The 19,197-nt window shown below is 49.5% G+C and overlaps 6 protein-coding genes across 6 annotated transcripts; 4 read left to right on the top strand and 2 right to left on the bottom strand.

Moving 5' to 3' along the window:
- Positions 1 to 2,869: 2,869 nt before the first annotated feature.
- Positions 2,870 to 5,233, bottom strand: N7539_001330 (uncharacterized protein; the record flags this gene model as incomplete). The annotated part of the gene is made up of 2 exons (XM_056930933.1): positions 2,870 to 4,033; positions 4,109 to 5,233. 2 exons carry the CDS (start codon positions 5,231 to 5,233, stop codon positions 2,870 to 2,872), a joined length of 2,289 nt encoding a protein of 762 aa, XP_056792964.1.
- An 863-nt stretch (positions 5,234 to 6,096) lies between these two features.
- On the top strand, positions 6,097 to 6,726 carry N7539_001329 (MGR2/ROMO1 family protein; the record flags this gene model as incomplete). The annotated part of the gene is made up of 5 exons (XM_056930932.1): positions 6,097 to 6,157; positions 6,240 to 6,266; positions 6,336 to 6,365; positions 6,427 to 6,517; positions 6,594 to 6,726. 5 exons carry the CDS (start codon positions 6,097 to 6,099, stop codon positions 6,724 to 6,726), a joined length of 342 nt encoding a protein of 113 aa, XP_056792963.1.
- Positions 6,727 to 10,705: 3,979 nt separating this feature from the next.
- N7539_001328 (uncharacterized protein) lies at positions 10,706 to 11,050 on the top strand (the record flags this gene model as incomplete). The annotated part of the gene is made up of 1 exon (XM_056930931.1): positions 10,706 to 11,050. One exon carries the CDS (start codon positions 10,706 to 10,708, stop codon positions 11,048 to 11,050), a length of 345 nt encoding a protein of 114 aa, XP_056792962.1.
- A 1,212-nt stretch (positions 11,051 to 12,262) lies between these two features.
- On the top strand, positions 12,263 to 13,912 carry N7539_001327 (leucine-rich repeat domain-containing protein; the record flags this gene model as incomplete). The annotated part of the gene is made up of 2 exons (XM_056930930.1): positions 12,263 to 12,888; positions 12,970 to 13,912. The coding sequence occupies 2 exons, from the start codon at positions 12,263 to 12,265 to the stop codon at positions 13,910 to 13,912; spliced, it is 1,569 nt and encodes a 522-aa protein (XP_056792961.1).
- Positions 13,913 to 14,483: 571 nt separating this feature from the next.
- Positions 14,484 to 15,291, bottom strand: N7539_001326 (ribonuclease P subunit p20 family protein; the record flags this gene model as incomplete). The annotated part of the gene is made up of 2 exons (XM_056930929.1): positions 14,484 to 15,130; positions 15,219 to 15,291. The coding sequence occupies 2 exons, from the start codon at positions 15,289 to 15,291 to the stop codon at positions 14,484 to 14,486; spliced, it is 720 nt and encodes a 239-aa protein (XP_056792960.1).
- A 764-nt stretch (positions 15,292 to 16,055) lies between these two features.
- On the top strand, positions 16,056 to 17,828 carry N7539_001325 (putative beta-galactosidase; the record flags this gene model as incomplete). Its single annotated transcript, XM_056930928.1, has 3 exons — positions 16,056 to 16,374; positions 16,436 to 17,037; positions 17,088 to 17,828. The coding sequence occupies 3 exons, from the start codon at positions 16,056 to 16,058 to the stop codon at positions 17,826 to 17,828; spliced, it is 1,662 nt and encodes a 553-aa protein (XP_056792959.1).
- Positions 17,829 to 19,197: the final 1,369 nt, after the last annotated feature.

Raw genomic sequence — 19,197 nt, 5'->3', positions numbered from 1 at the left:
TCTCGTTATTAGATCCTCTTATAATTATACTATAGAAATAATATAGTCCTCTATCTTAGCTATCTTTTTATAAAGTCCCTACGTTAGTTACTAATATAGAGGGGAATACTTAAGGTAGTCTGATCTTACTAGATAGATCGAGTTATAGAGGAACTAAACTATAACTACTAGTATATATATCCAGAGATCTTCTAGCCCGACTATATAATACCTATCCGTAGGATATCCGAAGGTAAAGAGGAAGATTAAAAAAAGTATATTATTATAATATAAAAGAATCCGACTATAAAGACTATACTAAACTCTCTTAAGGCCGTTTAATCCGATGATTATATTATATCCTTCGTATCTATATAGTTATCCGCTATATTATTCTAGTTATTAAGTTAATTAACTCCCTCTCCTTATATCTAAATAGCCTCTCCCGACCGTAAGGCTACTATTAGGTATATATACCTTAACAGACTATCTACTCTATATATATATAACCGGATTCCCTACTATACTATATATAATAACTCCCTATAACCGCGGTATATGCTTCTAAGCCGATTTCGACTAGTATAGTAATATCTGTCTAATATATATCCCCCTCGATCCCCTAGCTATAATCTAGGCTAATAGTAAGCCGTAGTTCGTTATTATTAAGACTTCCTATATCCTCTATAGAAGCTAGAATATAGCCTTATATATTATCGGCTATAAGCTTAAGAGCGGACTACCTATCTTCTATATTAGTTATACTCTTATACTACCTAAGGTAGTTACTTCTTCTAAGTAAGACTCTATTTAGGAACTTTATATAAGGGTATTCTACTCCGACGAATACCTAGACGATACGGAACTACTTAACCTTATTAATATCGCTATACGTAGCTACGGATCTAATAGAGTATCTTATATCTTTATTATTAACGATAATCTAAGTTCCCTAATCCTAGTTTACTAATCTAAGTAGAAGGTAGGCCTCGTATTTATAGTCTTGTATAATATCCCCGGCTAGTATAAGTAAGTTTATTATAAATCAGAAGGTATACCTAATACTATACTAATAATTCCTATAGGAGTCTTCTACGATATCTATAGTTATAAATATAGTAATCCGTTCCCTAGGAACTCTATATCTATATCTAACCCTAATCTAGTTTAATATATAGACTAGGCTACTAGCTACTATATCTTAGATACCGAAGGTAATCTAACTCGCCGATAATAAAGATACTACGTACGAGAGGTCTAATAAATATAAGACGCTACTAACCTACTAACTAAACTAGCCTAGACTTAAGTATTAATTAAACCGCTATAGCTCCGTATAACGCGACCGGACCTACTCTAAGCTAAAATTACTAATCTTACTATCGGTCGCGATCCTACGAAGATAGGCTCCTTTATATCCCTACTACTTAATATTAATACGCTACGTTATATCCTTCTACTATATCCCGGCGCTCTCGTCCTCGGATATTTCAACTATATAGTATTATAAGACTTCCGAGCTCGGCTAGGCGATAGATCCGAGGCCGTCTTATACTAGATTCGCCTCCTTTTAAGTAGTCTTAATATCGTCTACGATATAATCTACTATACCGAAGGTCTTCTTCTACTTAAATAGTATATATAAATAGTTCCTACTAACGAATTTCGCGACGCGCTCTAACTTCTATTTACTAGCTTAAGACCCCCCTATACTAATATATCTTTTATACCTCTCCCAGGAAACTTTTAATATTTATACGTTTATCCCTAATTCTTACGTTTATCCCCGATTCCTGCGTTTATCTTACATTTATCCCCGACACCGAGGATAGCGTCGATCTTTTGATAGTAGCACCTATTAGGGGCACCTACCTGGTAACAGGGTAAGCCCCTATCTCTATCCTAATTAGGTAAGGTCTCGTGACCGCTATCTATAACCTATATCTTCCAACCGTAGTTTACTCAGAATGAACTATGTTTCCTCCTTCCAACGCTTTTTCCGTAGCAGGTCCCGAGAGCGAAGATGATACGGGAGGTGTGCTTGGATGCTGCCAGACCGGAAGAGCTCGTCCGGGTATTCCGGACAAGCAATCTAGCCGACAGGTATTCAAACTCGCTAGGCTTCGACGCATGATTGTACGTGACATGGGAGCTCTGAACGGACGTGGGAATGACAATCGGCATATGCTCGATCAAATGAATCATTAAACCGTAAATAGGCAGTAAACTAAGGAACAGTGTCTCGGAAGTACACAGACAGAGACAACGCTAGGATGGCAACTAGACCAAGAATGCCGGGAACGGAAAACCCCAGCAGAAAGGCAATCAACGAAGGAATTTCAGATACGGTCATGACCTCGCTGATTTCCACCATGTACAGGGAAAAGAGAGCAGAATGAGCTGTTGGTGTGCGCGCAGGCCAGGAGGAAACAAAACAAATAGAGAAAAAGGTCAGAGATTGTGGTTGTTCGGCTGGTGAGTGATGTGAGCTAAGGAACAGAATGTGCCGAATGAATGGAAGGAAGGATGTGAGAAAGGGAACTTGTAAAGGGAACCTGTCAGGCGTTCAGCACCAAGATCATGGCTGGCGCAAATTCATGATGACGCCACGACAAGAGAAAAGAGAAAGAAGACCAAATGGTATGCAAGGGCAAATCATGAATATTCAAAATGCGGGGCCAGCGCGGAAGACCGGGAAATTCAAGGCTTGGCCTCGGTGATGGAAGAATGCTTGTGAGGGTCTGTTGATGCGAAGGTAGAAGGGTCAGGTAGTTTAGGTAGTTGCTCTGAATTATCTCTCAATTGAGGGTGTCGCGTGACGAGTGGAAATTCAGGCACCCTGAGTCGTGGCAAGCAGATGATGTCTAGTACGCGCAATGTCGGAAGGCTTTTACTTCTCCACTTTCTGCCATTCGTTCAAGTAAGCCATCAACCCTACCCCAAGGAGAACCACCCCTAGCATGGATGCATACGGGCTCGCTGCTTCAAGGTATGGACGTCTTTTGTCAAGTGTGACGACATTTCTTGATTGGGCGGGGGCGATTGCTTGCATGGTTGAATCACCCGATTCTGTGGGCGAAGTATCAATATCAGATACAGATTCGTCGATGGAAACAGTCTCAGGGGACGAAGGGCTGTCTGTGAAGCTCAAGCTCTTTTGATCTTGAGCAGCTTTGAGAGCGGCCAAGTCCTTCTCTTCGCGCTCTTGGCGATCCTTGCGAATGGTTTCAATCATCTCTGCAAGTGACTGGCGCAGGGTGATATTATCTTTTTCGGAGGCTTCTGCTCTATCCTTGAGGGCAGCCATCTGCTTGTGCATCTCGTCCATCTGTTTCATGACAGATTCGAGGCGCTCCTGCAGCTGTGACTCGGTAGAAGATTCTTCAACCTTTGAGTCCACGTCAGCCGAACCATCAGTGAACTGAATTGCCCCGTTGGTTTTGGCAGGTTTCGTAGACTCAAAGTCTTCTTCCTGACGGGCCTGAGATTGGAAATCCAGATGTGCAGGTATTATTTCCGATGTTGGACCATCGGCAGAGTCAGAAGTCTCAGGCGGGGTGTCCATTTCCAGCTGCTTCACCTTCTCTTCGGCAGACTCCCGTGCGGCCTTCTCTTGACGGAGGAGATCCTCAAGCTCTTTGATTCGAGATCCCTGTGTCTCGATTTCCCGTTTGGTCATCGAAAGACTTTCAAGCAGAGCCAAAATCTGGCTGGAGTCGCGCGAGACAGGTGAGTTAACAGCTCCTGTCCTTGGCCTCTCGGTATCGCTACGCTTCAAAGGCGAAAAAGCATCGGGCCCATTACGGGTTGGCGCATCTGGTTTCTCAGGAAGAGGTTGTTGCGGGGGGGGAGCGGGTGGCTCTGAAAATCTGGAGAAGGAATCGACTCGAGGCATCTTGGGACGACCATTGAGCGGACGTGCGCCATTGCCCTCGAGAGGTGAAGGTTTGTTGGCCTTCTGCTTTTCAGCGTAGCCAGGCTTCATTATCGCTGTCAGAAATTCATCTGTCTGCCGCAGGTCTGAGGACTGCTGCTTAGCTTGCTTTAATTCGCTCTGTAATATATTCTTGTTAGTACGATTGATCAATGCTCATTGCTGAAGAACTTCCTGACCGCAACCCAGACTTACATTTAATCTCTTGACGACTTGCTCCACAGAAATCGGGGAGCTCCAGTAGTTCATCTGACGTTGTTGGTGCATCACATTCAAGTGACTGCTCGCGTTACTTTGCACACTGCGACTACTTACGTTGCTTCCGGAGCGGCCTCGCAGATGTGATAGAGGCTGGCTAAGAGGTGACGGCAATAAGCCACCTCCTGATGCGGGATCCAGGTCCCCGAAATTGAGGTCAAGAATACTTGGTGCTGCGCCGTAGAGACCTGCATGCTCCACTTTTGCGGAGACTTTGTGGTGCACAATGGTATTCTGGTCTTCGCTGACAATATCAATTCCCAGTTCCAGCGTGTCGTGCTCTCGCAGCTCATGCGGTTCGGATTCGCGGTTTTCGAGTGATAGCCGGTGACCATTCACGAAAGTGCCATTCGACGATTTCACGTCGCGAATCCAAATTTTACCAGATTTGTCAGCCCAGATCTCGGCGTGCTGCCGAGAAAGCACCTTGGAATCGAAGAATCCATTCACTGGAGTGGGCACGGTTTTAGCATTCGTCTGGCGACCAATTCTCAGCACCTCAGGGAAGAAGGGAACATTGATTTGTTTCTTCTCAAAGGTATTGTTGAGAGGAGTAAGCGCGAGGATCGCGGGTGGTTCAGCAGACTGTCCATTCATTTGTCGGACCCCATTCTGCTGGGGATTCTGTAGTACGTGGTGCGAGGGAACAACATTTTGGGCCTGGTGCATGGCGGTCATCGTCGATGGACCTGTTGGCCCAGATGAGAAAGCCGGGACGATCTGAGATCGTGCGTTCGTCACGCCAGCAACAGGCTCCGCCTTTGAACTGGGCCAAGGATTTCGGATGGGCTTCTTCTTTGCAGACCAGGGGTTCTCTTCAGAGCCAGGCTGTCCGGCATTGATGTCTTGGGCGCCCTCTGTTGAGATGACCGTTGAGGTTGACGAATTTGAGCCCACTGAGGAGGACGAATTAGATCGCTGTAGCTGTTTCCGAGGCATGAAGATCCGTGATACGTCTTCTGCGTTCACTGACGAAAGGGAGCCTTGTCCTCCGTCACCAGCACTGTACCATCCCAGACGTGACCCCGATTGCACACTAGGTGGAGATGCAACAGCAGTCATGGAGAAGGTTACCAAGTCTGGTGGTCATACGATCACTTTTATGGGGAGAACAATAGTCAAAGATAGGTAAGCCCCGGCAGCACGACTATCATTCGAAGAGAGAGCGTCCGATCAATCACTGTGTTCTCGTGATATATGCTTATTGCGTGCCAAATGCGACAAGCCGCAGCGCAGGCCACAGGCCTGCTCGCGTCAATATGGTGCCAACTGACTGAGAAGCGCCGCGTTAGTAATATGTAAACAACAATGCTCTTAGTTATGATCAAAAGCCTAGTATGCCGGACTGATGATAACCTGTGACGCGATGAGATTTGAGGCGAAACGTACTCAGAATTGTGGGTATTTGAGGACTTGAAAGTTTAATAGGGCGGAAAGTCAGCACTGCTAGCCAAGGAGGCGTGTGAGGTCTTGCCGAGAGGTGAGTAGCGACCGTGGGCCACAACGTCCGAGGTTGCTCAGGGAAGCTGAAAGGGACAGTCGCCTCGCCTGAGACTCGATAGTGCCCTATCCGCGGTGTATGCAGAGTCAATATGGAACTTAGCGGCGGCCAGCCGTAGAGACAACTCGCATCAAATTGGGAATTTTGGGAGATGGCCTGGACGTTGCTCCCTTGACGCCTCACTCGAGGAATATCACGTGCCTTCGCCGCACGTGCCAATGCGACCGTGGTAATCACGTGACTAGGCGGTGAAGTCATGCTCCAAAGCGGAGAGAAGCCATGACATATCCATCTGAGACTAGAATATTCCTTCTCGCGATTGAACTCAGGGAAACTAGAGACATTCAAGTGAGCACTCGACAACATATATATTCTGGTCTGCTGTAACTGACGGCGAGTTTCACAGAAATCTATCTCTCCTATCATGCCTGTTGTCGCAGCCCCTCCCGCAGGAGGACCCGTTGGTCCGTCGACATTCGACAAGAGTATGTTATTCGCTGAGCGTACACTTCCCGCTCTGGACTTTCGGTCTCGGAATCTCAGCTTGCTGACGTGAATTGTATCCAGTGAAAATGGGTGCCATGATGGGCTCAAGTGCGTTGTGAAGAAGAATTTTGTGGAAATCGAAAGAAAGTATGCGCTGACACGGGATCTGCATTGCAGCTGTTGGTGGAATCATGGGCTTCATCGTCGGTATGTAATTGCCTGTATAAAGGGGTAGCAGTTCAAGATTTGATCTGACAAGCTGTCCAAGGCACGGTGACCATCTTCCAGTACGGCGCCGGCCCCAATGGTGTTATGCGCACTCTGGGGAAGTACATGCTCGGTTCCGGAGCCACTTTTGGGTGAGTTCAATATCTTTTTTCCACTTTGTCACATACAAAACCATTTACTAAGCAAGTGACTTGTTCGGTGTCATAGACTCTTTATGTCCATCGGCAGCGTCATCCGCACGGAAGGACAACACAACGACGCCTGGCTCCGTGCCCGAGGCCCTCCTATTATGCTCCCACGCCAAAGCCCTCTGCGCCAGATGCGCCAGATGCGCCAATAATATACCGCAAATCTTAACTATCTGGCTTGTCCACTGGAATATGTGGCATCACCAGGATAAGGGGACGATGTATGTACGATAGTCATCTGTCTTTCAAGCGTTTCCACAGAGCCAGCTGAAGCCTGCGTCCGCGATATTTTCAGCCTTGGCACTCTATTGAGCTAGTAGTGACCTCAAAGACTCGTCCTCGCGATTGCTCGCAAGACATGAATTATGATACCCTTGGATGAGATAGGCTCGATGGAGTTTTGACTGTCTGCGTTTGACCGGCGACATTTCTTTGGAACCAAGGACGCCGGTTGACCTTAAAATCTACAAACGTGTACATTCGATACCATCAGTACGATCTGTTTGAGCGATTTCTTGGAAAGGCCACCTTGCCGACCAAGATTGATCGTTCACCTTTGATCACTTCCTCGGTCCATATGACTGACCTGCTAGAAGCGTCGAGATAGGTTCTCAACTAGCGTGGCAGTAGGTACCAGGTCTGACATGACGCCATCTGAGGACATGGATGTACATATGGGTGGCAATGTTCTCACCAGAACTTCCGGGTTGCAAAGACCAGGAAGTACATGATCAACAGGACTGTAGGATGACCCTAGCTCCGGTACTGCTCAGCATCTGCACGGCGTTGTATGCTGTCCCCCTTCATGTCTGTCACGGCCAGGAGAACCATCATCTGAGCTGAAAAGTAAAGCAATAACTTGCCTCGCCTTGCTATGTTTGGATAGGATTAAGCTCTCTACGGCTAATCGAAAAGGATGTTTCAGCGTATCGGATTCGGTTGTTGTGGCCTCTGACGAGACACGTTTTCAGTCCTAAGACCACTTTGGTCTCTCGGCTTGTATATACGCCTAGAGATCAATGCCAGGTACAAGTTGAACCTAGATATCACAAAAGGTATAGCCTGTATTCATTAGTTTACGTACTTTGTCTTGTGACTTTTCAACAGATTCGCATAACTTTTCTGCCGTAGATCTCACGAGATGAAATATGTGACGAACCCTGAAAGATATTCCAGGTTCTAGCGATATTCCCAACGAGTGCGATCTTCGCAGATTGCTCCTCCATATATGCGGCGACTCGACATGACCTACAATCCTACATACCTCACTATCGTTGGCGATTAAAGACATAACCTCGAGCTTGTAGATGGATCCAATCTTTTCAAAAGGTTAAACTCCACTCCGGTCTATGAAGCAAGTAGTTTCTTTGCTGCAAAACAAGTTGAGGCTCGGAATAAATATTGACGAGTTTCATGAGGGGATGATCCAGTAAATCTACTATTTCTCAACCCGTACATATGTCCGATTGGCGATTCAGCCCGGATGCGACTTAGATCATTCGAACATAAGACTGGGAAATTGAAAGCAATATAGGTAAGATCTAAGGAACATCCATTGCATGTTTTAACCGTTGCCAAACTCGATGGAGTCTGGTTAACACCGAATAACTACATAGTACAGCACCTACCTACCAACTTACATATAACTAGTACATAGTACAGACTACAGACTACAGACTTACAGAGTACAGAATACATACTCTAAATGCATCATAGTTGTTTCTGGGTGTGGAAGACACCGCGCTCAGCAGCCCACGTGAGTTCAACATCATGAGGAAATCCTCGGCGCGATCACATGGATTCAATCACACCAAGACCCGGGTTGGTACTACCTCCAGTGCTGAACACCTCCTACCTTACCTAACCCAAATACACTTACTACTTATATACTGTCATATACTATCACCCAGGCAGAACACGTCAAGATGAGCTGTCATGGTCACACTAGTACTACACGAGTGACCAGACTACTGACTCGAGAGACTCTTACTTACACAATCAACAGCCCGTGACGCCACTCCAGCTAAGGCCCCCGCACGTCACGCTTCTGCCTGCGTGGAATCACTCACCTCCTCATCTGCCCGCCCCAGAAGACCCAAGCGACTCGTACCTGCACGGGCGACGCCAGGGGTGCCCTCACCTAGACTTTTCAGATGACACAAATGGTCCAGATATGATGAGATGACAGCCAGCAGCCCTCTCGCTGCCCTGGAGACGCTGCCGTCATGTCAGGTCTCGAACACCTCTGGGAGCTCTGGTTAGATCACGACATGAAAAATGACAACATCAACAAAAGCACACCGATGGTCCGATGCGGGATGAACACCAACCAAGGCATTGGCGCGGCTTCCTGAACTGACGAGAGACAATGAGCTTTAAGTGGGGAGGGAGGCGTCTTCCAATGTCCAAAGCCAGCCCGACTTTGCCTTTTGAGTTCGACCGCCTCCAAATCTGGGGAGGGGGAAATCTATCATTACGGGCATTTTCCCGTAACCTCGAGGTCCTGTGACCGATCGGCCCCTCCGCCTTCATCCTTCCCTCAAGCCGCGCTTCGCTTAAGGCTCGAGGAACGAATCCCTCCAAGCCCATTGAAAGTCTCGAATACTAGACTCCTGCAGGAATCGAGCGCGAGGTTTTACCTACAGAGCTTGCAGGGTGATCAGCGCCGACCCAGAGACAAGAGAGACCCTGAGACACTTTCGATCAGCTCCCTCGCATCGGACCGGGGGATGAGGCCGAAGGGGGCCTACCCACGCATGAGTCTCTGGCATGGGGGAGGCCCGCTGGCTCTTGGCATCCATCGCTTGACTCGAGGACAGGAATCAAGCCGCCGGGCACGTTGCCCCTGACCCAATGGACAACAGTGCTGGTTGGAGAAAGTTATGAGTCGTGAGGGTCGTCGCGGCAAGTCTCCCTGAGGCGCTCGACAGCTGCACACCACTTGAGGATTGTCCCCTCGAGTCTCAAGTCTCCACCGTTCGGTTCTTGGACCGGCCCTAATTTGAATAGTCCAGGAACCGTCCGGTCAACCGCCCAATCACCACCCGATCCAGGAACCCCCTTCGACGCTAGCGCCGCCATCATGCTGCACCAGGTGCATGGACGTTGTGGTTCACTACTACCTTCACTCTCTCCCCTCCGCTTTGCCGACGAGGTTCGAAATTAAATTCGAACCCAGAAAGTGGCCCCCAAGGGAGTCTCGCGAGTCCTAGGGTCCCGAGCAAATTCTGTCTGGACCAATGGCCCTGCGTCCCCGGGTAGTTGGCAATTTCGCATGCGTGACAAGTGGAGTGATAGTCTCCCAGATAGGGTCCACGGCGACCCCCATCGCCCATGGATCTTCCCGATGCTGGTACCTGAGCAGCACGCAGCTCTCGTTACTGAAAAGTCCAGGTTTGACCTGAGCCAGGGAGAGACTGCCAATTTCCTTCCACGCTCTTGCTCAAGGGGCCTGGCTCGTTGATAGGCGCATTGACCCTCGGTAGGAACAGTGCTCGTGGCTGTTCGAGCCCAGGGACAGGACCATCACTCTCAATATTCCGATGATCATTATTATCTTGATGAGCCAGACGTTGTCCATCTTCTGGCCAACGCTACCGCCGAAGGGGATTGGCTCTACTTAATACGGGACGGCTATCCCACCTCCCCGTCATACCCTTCTTCCCTTCTTCTTTCTCCTTGTAAGGCGCATCCGAGAGAAAAAAAATCCTTCCTCGCCCTAGTCACTCTTTCTTACCGCCAGTCGTTCATTCACTCGTCACACTGAAGGCCTCTTTCCTGATACTCAATCAAGTCACTCCTTTCTACATCGTCACTTCACTCTCCCAACGAGTCCACACTCCTTAACTTATCCACACTCCTCTTGACCTTGCTAGTCCTGGTCCGTTTGAGTTTCACTCCTTTGCTCAAACACACTGCACGCGCTTGACGTGTTTCTCTCCGACGACGATTGTATAGACGTGTTTCACGATCTGACAGCTCCGCGCTCCCTTCACGCACGGACTTACAGCCTGTCATCGACTTTATCAGCCTGTGCTAGTCTCTTTGACTCTTGCGCCGTCTTTTTGCTCCAGCTCTGTCACGAGTGCGACAAACGCTACCATTGTGCGCGAGTCACTCTATTCACGAACCATGAAGTTCAGTGCTGTCATCTCTTTTCTCTTCCTTGCCGCCGCCCCGGTCATGGCGGCGGAGGATAGTGTCACTTCTGTTGCCACGACCACTATCACCAAGACCTTGATTCGTGTGAACGCGGTCACCCCAACTCCCAGCTCCAGCGCAAGCATGATGACTGTCTCGACTCCTCTGGTCTCGTCGACTCCGCTAGTCTCTGCCACAGCTACCTCGTCCCCCTTGTCGGCGTCAACCTCAGCTTCAGCGACTCCCACTCACAACGGCGCTGCGGTGCTGAGTACCGGCCTCCCGGCGGCTTTCATTGCAGGATCGGTCGCGCTGATCATGGGCGCTGCCTTGTAATCGAACTCAATCTCACAGAGCGCAAAGGACCACTTCTTTCGCAATCGAGTTCTCGCTGACGTTCTCCCTGATGACTGTTGCCCGCAAAGGTGCTGGTGCTCATCAATGTATACGGCGTCGGCCGAGGAGGCGCCCCGGTCGGGGCGCGTCATCATTGCTGCCGTTGATCTCCAGTCGAGCCGGAGTAATTATTTTTTCTCTTGACTCTATAATTACCTTTCTCTTCTTGTTTCCCATTTTGGAGTGTCAATTTTGATTCATCCTCCTGGTCTGCTGGAGACCCGATCGTTAACGACGATGTCGGCCTTTTCTATCTCTTCTCAATGGCTTCCACGTGTCTTATTTTTTTTTCCGAATACCCCTTTTCATGAATTCTGTGTCCACGAGTTGATGTTGACTTCTCCCTATCTATCTTCGATGTCCCCCACTTTGACTACCATTTCACTTCTTCTGTCTCTATGTTGTCCTAAGCTAGATGTGAGATTCTTTTCCCATCAGAAACACTTACCAAGTGTTTAATATATACTGAATTGAACAGATCAGGTCGTTCTGGGACCTTTGCTGATTCATGTACTACAATCATACAATGACTCTTCATTCCTAGACCTCGTGGGCTGTCAAGGACTGTCAATGTTAATTCCCTTCTCAGTAATGGGCTGGATTCTCTAGCCATTCCGGGTCGATACGTTGATGCAATTGTACAGAATGCCCGTCCGGTCCTTGTGGAGTGGATGACGATGGTTGAACATTCCGATTGATAGCCGTCCGCTTCCCCAGCCTGAAATGGCCGTGCACCCACGCGTCCGCCACATTGGACAAGGTGTCGTACAGGACTCGATCTTATCAGTCTATCCAGTGTATCCACCTATAAGTATCTTTGAGTTTGAACTCAAGCTCTATCACTAGGCACTTGGCTGCAATCTCACACATGCGACGCAAAAGATTGATGTCTGTGTCCCCTCCGACAGAGAAATCAAGTTGGACATCCGTACTTCTGTCAGTTTGGTGAGCACCTGACCGTCTGCTCACGGCCAGCGTGGACCTCACTAGGTAAAGACTCCCCCCGCAGTGGGCCCCACGACGCGTCGCGACATTTTGGATTCAAAGTCAACTCCCGCTTCGACTGCACCTTTCTCGATCTTGATCTTGGAGGGAGTCTGAGGGGCCATTCGAACATCTGCCGGACCGTACGGCAGTGCAGATATCCCTCAAATGGATAACGAGATCCCTCTGCCCCCTCCTCGGCGGGTTCGATACCGATCTCCATCCCGTTTCGCACTGCCGGGCTCAGGCTCAGGCTCGGGTTCGGGTTCAATCGCATCCTCCTTTCACAAGTCGCGTCGATTCTCACGCTTCGATGATCGATCCAGCCAGCCATCAAGTGACCCGGCGCTCTTCTCCAGCGATGACATTCCCGCGTCGGGCGTAGAGAATTACCACGCCCCCGTAGAGGGCGCCGGGCGCAAACGCAGATACCGAGGAACCTGGTGGGGAGAACAGGTCATCGATCCGAAGCGGAAAAGAGCTGATTTCAAGGAGAAGCGAAATGTCGACAGTGGAGTGTGGATGGGGAGTGACGACTCGTTTGCGGAATCTTGCTTGCCGTCGGAGGATGCGTCAAATTGGGGAGAGGACCTGCTCAAGACAGTGCTGGATCCACGAGCGCCGAGCAAAGCCCCCAATGTGCCCTATCTCGCCAGGGCATTTGAGTCGACTCCGATTCTAGGGCAGTCTCGGGCGACGACGATTCAGGGACCGGTCGAGTCGGAGGAGCATAAGTATGCGAAAGCCGTGATTGATACTTGTCTCGAGCGAGGTGACGACAATGTCGACCTAGGGTAAGATCTTGTACTACAGGGCCGTTTTAAACGAATCCAAAATTGAGATCAAATGCTGACTGTATGTCTGTGGATGAATAGGGGCATAAATTTGCGCACTATCCCACCAGGCCTGCTACGGCCTCTGCAACATTTGACCAAGCTACCTTCCTTACAAGAAGCACCAATATCCGAGAACGCCTTTTCCTCACTTCAGCCTTTCCTCAGAATTTATCTTTCGAATAACTCCCTAACAAACCTTGACGCCAGCGAGATCTTCGAATTGAAAGATCTCACGGTCCTGAGCTTACGCAATAACAAGGTCACCCGCATTCCGGAAGCAATCCGCAAGTTGAATGCATTGCAAGTTCTCAATATCTCTGTGAACCGTCTTTCCGAGCTCCCTTGGGATCTGCTTTGGTTGATGCAGCAAGGCGAGCTCAAGCATCTGACTGCGCGGCCGAACTCGTTCCCAACAATTGATGAAAGCGACTCGATTGAGTGGCATGGACCATTTGGAAACCCCAACAATGAAGATCGAGATATGGACGAGGATGATGAGGACGTGACGCCATTCAAATACATTCCGACATTCCACGATTACGAGGGGAGACAGGCCCAAGACGAGCGAATTCCTCTTCACGTTGCATCAGGCCCGGTAGAGTACTTTGACATGGAAGGGCGACCCATCAACGCCCGTGATCCAGTCGAATCCTCAGCTCCATCGCTTCGCGAGGTATCTCTGCGCGCAATATCCCGACTCCCAGGTGTTGAACAGCTCACAGACGAGGAACTGAACGATGAATTCCCCGCGCTTGTCATTCCTCTCATTGCGCTGGCGCGACGAGCTCGGCAAGAAGGAATTCGCCATTGCTCAGTCTGTGAGCGGGAGTTTGTAATTCCTCGAGCCGCGTGGACAGAATGGTGGGATTGCACACCCCATGAGAACGGCATGAAGAGAGCTCGAGTACTCGGCGAGCAGCTCAGACCTCTTCCTTTCAGAAGGTCTGTCTGTAGCTGGGCCTGTGCGCCTCGTAAGCGCTAATTTAGCTTGAAAGGACGAGGCGGTCGTGCATGACATTGTACATGGTTATTTTCATCCCAGTGTATCAATTTTTGATGTTTATGTATAAGGCTTACAGTTGCCTTGCAAATATTTCTATTGAATCCTCATTTGATGTCATCTTGACATCCTTGACCTTCATATGCTCAATACCCCATGCGTAGTCCACGGCGGAGCAGTGTGCCTGGAGTTGTGCTTTGATCTTCAGGAGCACGAGCCTGGATTGTTATAGGTGCTTGTTGAGGTCCTCTGAGGTAAAGCGTTGTCCCATCATGTTGCCGGGTGCTTTATCGGCGAAATGTGCCATAGCATGCCGCGATCGTAAGCCGCCACGATGGAATCTGTAGACCGTCGATGATTTTGTGCTCTGACACTGCCAGGTCTTAAACGGCGGTTATGTGGTAAGTGCCTTCCCGTGGACGACAATTTGACACCGTACGGAATAAGCCTTGGTTGAAAGCAAGAGGAGGCATTGCTAGAAATGTCACAGCCGCAGTGTCTGGCATGTTCTGTCCAGTGAACTCTTTTCAATCATTGTCGGGATGAACCGTATTCACTTCAGACTGACGGCCACTTCCACCATCTTTATCCATCGGGTTCGGCTCTCAGGGAGCTCGGCATCTTCCGAGATAGCAGAAGCTGAACGTTTGCCCTTTCTCTTCTTCGCTGGTTTCAAGGAGGACTTTGCTTCTCCGCCCGACTCCTCTGGCCGCCCAGCGCCCTGATCTAACGAGGCAGGCTGTTCAGCATTCTGCGATTTCATCTCCGTCTCTCGGTGCTGCTGCTGTTCCCTTCTTAATTCTCTCTCTTTCTTCTCCTCATCCTCAACAATGTCATCGACCACAAGGACACTCCCCGTCTTAGTCCGCACAATATATTCCGCCTCCTTCTCCTCAAACCACTTGCCCACATTAAGCGCCTTCTCAATCGCACGGCCCGTGGCCTTGACAAAGACCTCCTCCCGCTTCTCAGTCACCTTGGCCAGCTCTGCAAGCTTCTGTTGCTCTGATTTTCGCCCGTCGTCGAGGCCGATCTTGGACGTTGCTCGCTTTTCAGCTTGACGTAGCAATTTCTGGACGCGCTTCACGGCGCTCATAAATGGGGTGTTGCTGGAGACGTAGACAATTTTGGGCACAGCGGCGCCTGCATATGGAGAAGCAACAGGAGGATGGGGAATGGGACGTTTTTCAACCTTGGCATCTGCATATTATTGTCAATTTTGCGGTTGTTCTGCTTTGCGAAGAAGAACTGCATGCGCAATTGGCATGTCTGCTAGAGAAGGGCTTACATTTGGGGAGTTTGGTAAGATTCTGATTGTTCTTTTCAAATTGGAGCTTGCGCTCCAATGGACCTTTACCCATGACAGAATCGCTTTGTTAGATTCTGCGCGTGAATTGAGGCTTCTCGTGATTTCGCGGGGAGGATGTTGCGCGAGCTGGTTATCGTCATTATCTTTTTCTCTGCCCAGGCGGTGGGCCCCGAGTTGGACTGCGGGCAAGTGCTTATCGCTCTTATCGATGTACAGGCACTGGGGCTGCGACGGCCGCCTGGACTCTACACGGCAGGGCCTAATTGTCATCTCAAAGTCTCCTCACACATATGTGAGGGCTTTGAGAATGCAATACCAAATGGTGTACGTCTGAATACAATCTGCCTTTGACTTGTATCAATCCTCATAGTCAGCTTGTCCAAAAAGACCGTGACTTCCCGGGTATATCTCGGTCGTCCGGTTAAATGCTCGCTGGCTTCCATGGCTCCAACGCTCATGCCCAGATCTGACCCCGCGTGGAGTGATGAAGGTTCTCCGTGCGGGGTCTCGGCCATGAAGAGAATGATCCAAGTTCTGTTTTCAAGGAGATTAGCCTACGTCTCTGCCAGTCAGCTGGCTCGGTCTCAGTGACTAGTATCGACACGTCGTTGACCGATATGTTCCGGACATATCGTTTGTCAGTCTCACCCGCCGTGACTCCCTTTTGAATCTATAAGGCGCCTCCTGGTGAGTCTAGAGGGAGCTTAAGAGAGCGCCAAGCTCACAGACGGTCTGCCTTTGTGTCATCTGATATTATACCACGGTGCCTTTTTTTTTTTTTGTTCGAGTTCCAGATTTGAGCACACATCTGTCGAAATGGCTCAGAGTTCGTCGGAGGGGGTCCCCCATCTACGTCGAGTGGGCACGACGCAGCAGCTGGTGGTCAAGGGTAGACCATTTCTTGCTCTCGCCGCAGAATTGCAGAATTCTTCGATGACATCCGCAGAGTACATGGAATCAGTCTGGCCGGAATTAGTCGCAACGAACATCAACACCGTCCTGGGATGTGTGACCTGGGAAGACATTGAGCCAGTCGAGGATAAATTCGACTTTACCGAACTGGACAGGATTGTTTTGCGCGCTAGGGATTTCGGCCTCCACTTGGTTCTGCTCTGGTTTGGATCTTTCAAGAATGGTGCGTTTTGCCTTGGCTTAATGAAGAGGGTCATTCATGAATTTCTCGAGACTGACACTAGTGCAAGGCATTTCTACATATACCCCCGCGTGGGTGAAAACAAACCCGCGACGGTTTCCTCGAGCCAAGCTGCGCCAAGCAGGCGGCATTCTTCAGACCGGCGATGTCTTGTCGATATTCCATCAGGAAGGGTGTCACGCTGACGCGAAAGCATTTGGCCGTCTACTCGCCCATATCAAAAAGATCGATGGCGAGGATTCAACTGTGATTATGGTCCAAGTCGAGAATGAGGTCGGTTTACTGGGTGACTCGCGAGATGGATCTGTCGCAGCAGAGGCGCGATTTGATGAAGCGGTTCCCGAGGAATTGATTCAATTCCTAACGCGTGATTGGAACTTACTACATGACGATCTGAAAGTCAATTTGAAGCATTTCAAAGGCGTGTCCGGTAGGCCCGGTCGTTCGTGGGAACAAGTGTTTGGCAAGGGAGCTCACACTGACGAATTGTTCATGGCCTATCATTATGCCAAATACCTCGACCAAGTGGCAGCCGCGGGAAAACAGGCGTACCCCCTTCCCCACTATACAAATGTATGGCAACCCTTTGGAGATGGCGAGGATGAAACCAATGTCCCCGTCGTTGCCGGAGGGGAGGAAACCCTGGTGACTATCCATCCGGGGGCGGCACGAGTACCGTTCTTGACATATGGCAGGAGTTTGCTCCTTCATTGGATTTCATTTCGCCCGACCTATATCTGAACCACTATGCAAGTTGCTGTCGAAAGTACCGCCATCGCAATCAGCCACTGTTCATACCCGAGCAGCGACGCGATGAATATGGGGCCAGACGCATATGGACAGCATTTGGGTCGAACCAGGCCATCGGAGTATCGCCCTTTGGTATTGATACCGTTGAGTCCGCTACAAACCCCTTCACCAAACACTACGCGCTGCTCAAATCGATAGCAACCATCATTCTCGACGCGCAGACCCGTCCAGATGACTTGGTTGGATTCCACATCGATGAGCTGGCGGCAGATGGGGGTGACTCCTTCAAGCCAGTGATCAAGCATTGGGGTGGATATGAACTCATCATTGAGCGATGCTTTGTCTTTGGCAAGCCAGGACCGGGAGCGGGAATGGTTATTCATCTAGGCGACGCTCGATTTCTACTGATCGGGTGGGGGTTCCAAGTGCGAGCTCGATCGCTCTCGCCGACAAGCACATTCACTGGGTTTCTCCGCTTTGAAGAGAAGCAGGTGGTTGACTCGGATACGGGGCAGTTGAGAACGTTGCGAGTGTTAAATGGCGATGAGACTCGCAGTGGGATCGCGGCGATGATGCCCGCGGAGGATCCAGATTATGGAGGGTTTCCGATCTGTGTCACCATTCCTGCGAGAACGATGATTGCAGAGCTGGCGGTTTACTCGATTCAGGAAGAAGACGAGATCTAGACCAGGGTCGTCAAGAGGGTTGGAGTCTTTCTCCGATTGACGATTGGAATGGCCACAAAGCAGGGTTCCCATTTTGTGGAGTTGTCTGCCATCATGGTGCAGTCTGTCATCAAAGGAATGGTCCTGATAATTGATGCTTGTCACGTATATGGAAGGGACGCTTCAAAGGTCTCATTCTTAGCTGGGTGCAAACTCTTTGCTTGTACGATTTGCATGATTGTGTCTCGAGTACAGGCAAGATTGACTTTCAAGTTCTCAAAAATGTCTCGTCACTCGTTATGACCTGCCTCAAGTCCCTGAAAGAGTTCACCAGGTCACAAGTTCCTCTGGTCGGAATTCCATCCCGCATTCATACCTCTAGATCTTTCGCGTTGGCTAATTCAGGTCCGTGCTCCATACTTTGCCGCACCACCTGAGACGCGGGGCGATTCTCAATACAAAGAAAGATAGAGGATACCTGACCTCTTGAAGATGACTCGGCTTCATCATTCGGTCGGGTATCACCGAATATCTGGCCATCCTCCCTCCTCAAATGAAAGTGCGAGCGGAAGCCCGATCTCGGACGTGATTAGGAGCCTACACGAGTCGGGTAGAATAACGTCATGGGTAGGGTGAGCTCAATGCTAAGATGCACCAAGGTACTACCAGTACAACACTTGATGACTCGCAGGGCCCCGAAATTTCATACCTCTGAAAAACCTCGATTCAACCCCCTATGTGTTGAAGTGTCAACTATGAAGTGGTCAATCCACCAAAGCACGTACTGAATGGCGACACATTGCGTAAATACGTAGTGGTACTGTTCCTAACTTCCTGATCTGTCTCCACTCCGCAGCGCAGCGGTCGCGTTTCAGAGTGAAACCATGCTGATGACGAACACGTGAGGTGTGCGTGCATGGATCCATAGTGGCCTTTTCCATAGGTTTCTGCGGACCAAGTCTCTCCCCCTGCGAAAATTGGGAATGGGGAATGTCAGGATAGGGAGACTGTTCATGTTTGAATTTTGGTGCTTCCAATTTGTGCTTTGTGTTTCGAGGTTCGATAATAGTTGTTTCATTCATCCGCGCGAGTGAAGGGCTATGGTGACGCAGACGATGAGAGGGACTGCTAGTGTCGAAGACGCCACTGATGGTCAGGCTCCCCTGTTGCGTCGAAGACTCGAGATATACTCGAGTTATGCGAATGCCTACTGTCCAGTGCCTCCTAAATAGGTTACCTGGTAGTGCACTACTAGGGAGGTGGTACTTGAGGTATTATTGTAACAGTCAGGTAGGAAGCGATGCGATAATCGGCAAAAAGTCATACCCGTGAACTTCATCTTCCAGACATAAGCATACATCCGAAAGATCTCGAGCTGTTGACTCGGTCG

The sequence above is a fragment of the Penicillium diatomitis genome, assembly GCF_028827545.1.
Source record: "Penicillium diatomitis strain IBT 30728 chromosome Unknown utg000002l_segment0_segment0, whole genome shotgun sequence".
Lineage (NCBI taxonomy): Eukaryota > Fungi > Ascomycota > Eurotiomycetes > Eurotiales > Aspergillaceae > Penicillium > Penicillium diatomitis.
This window is presented reverse-complemented; position numbering and strand designations above follow the sequence as displayed.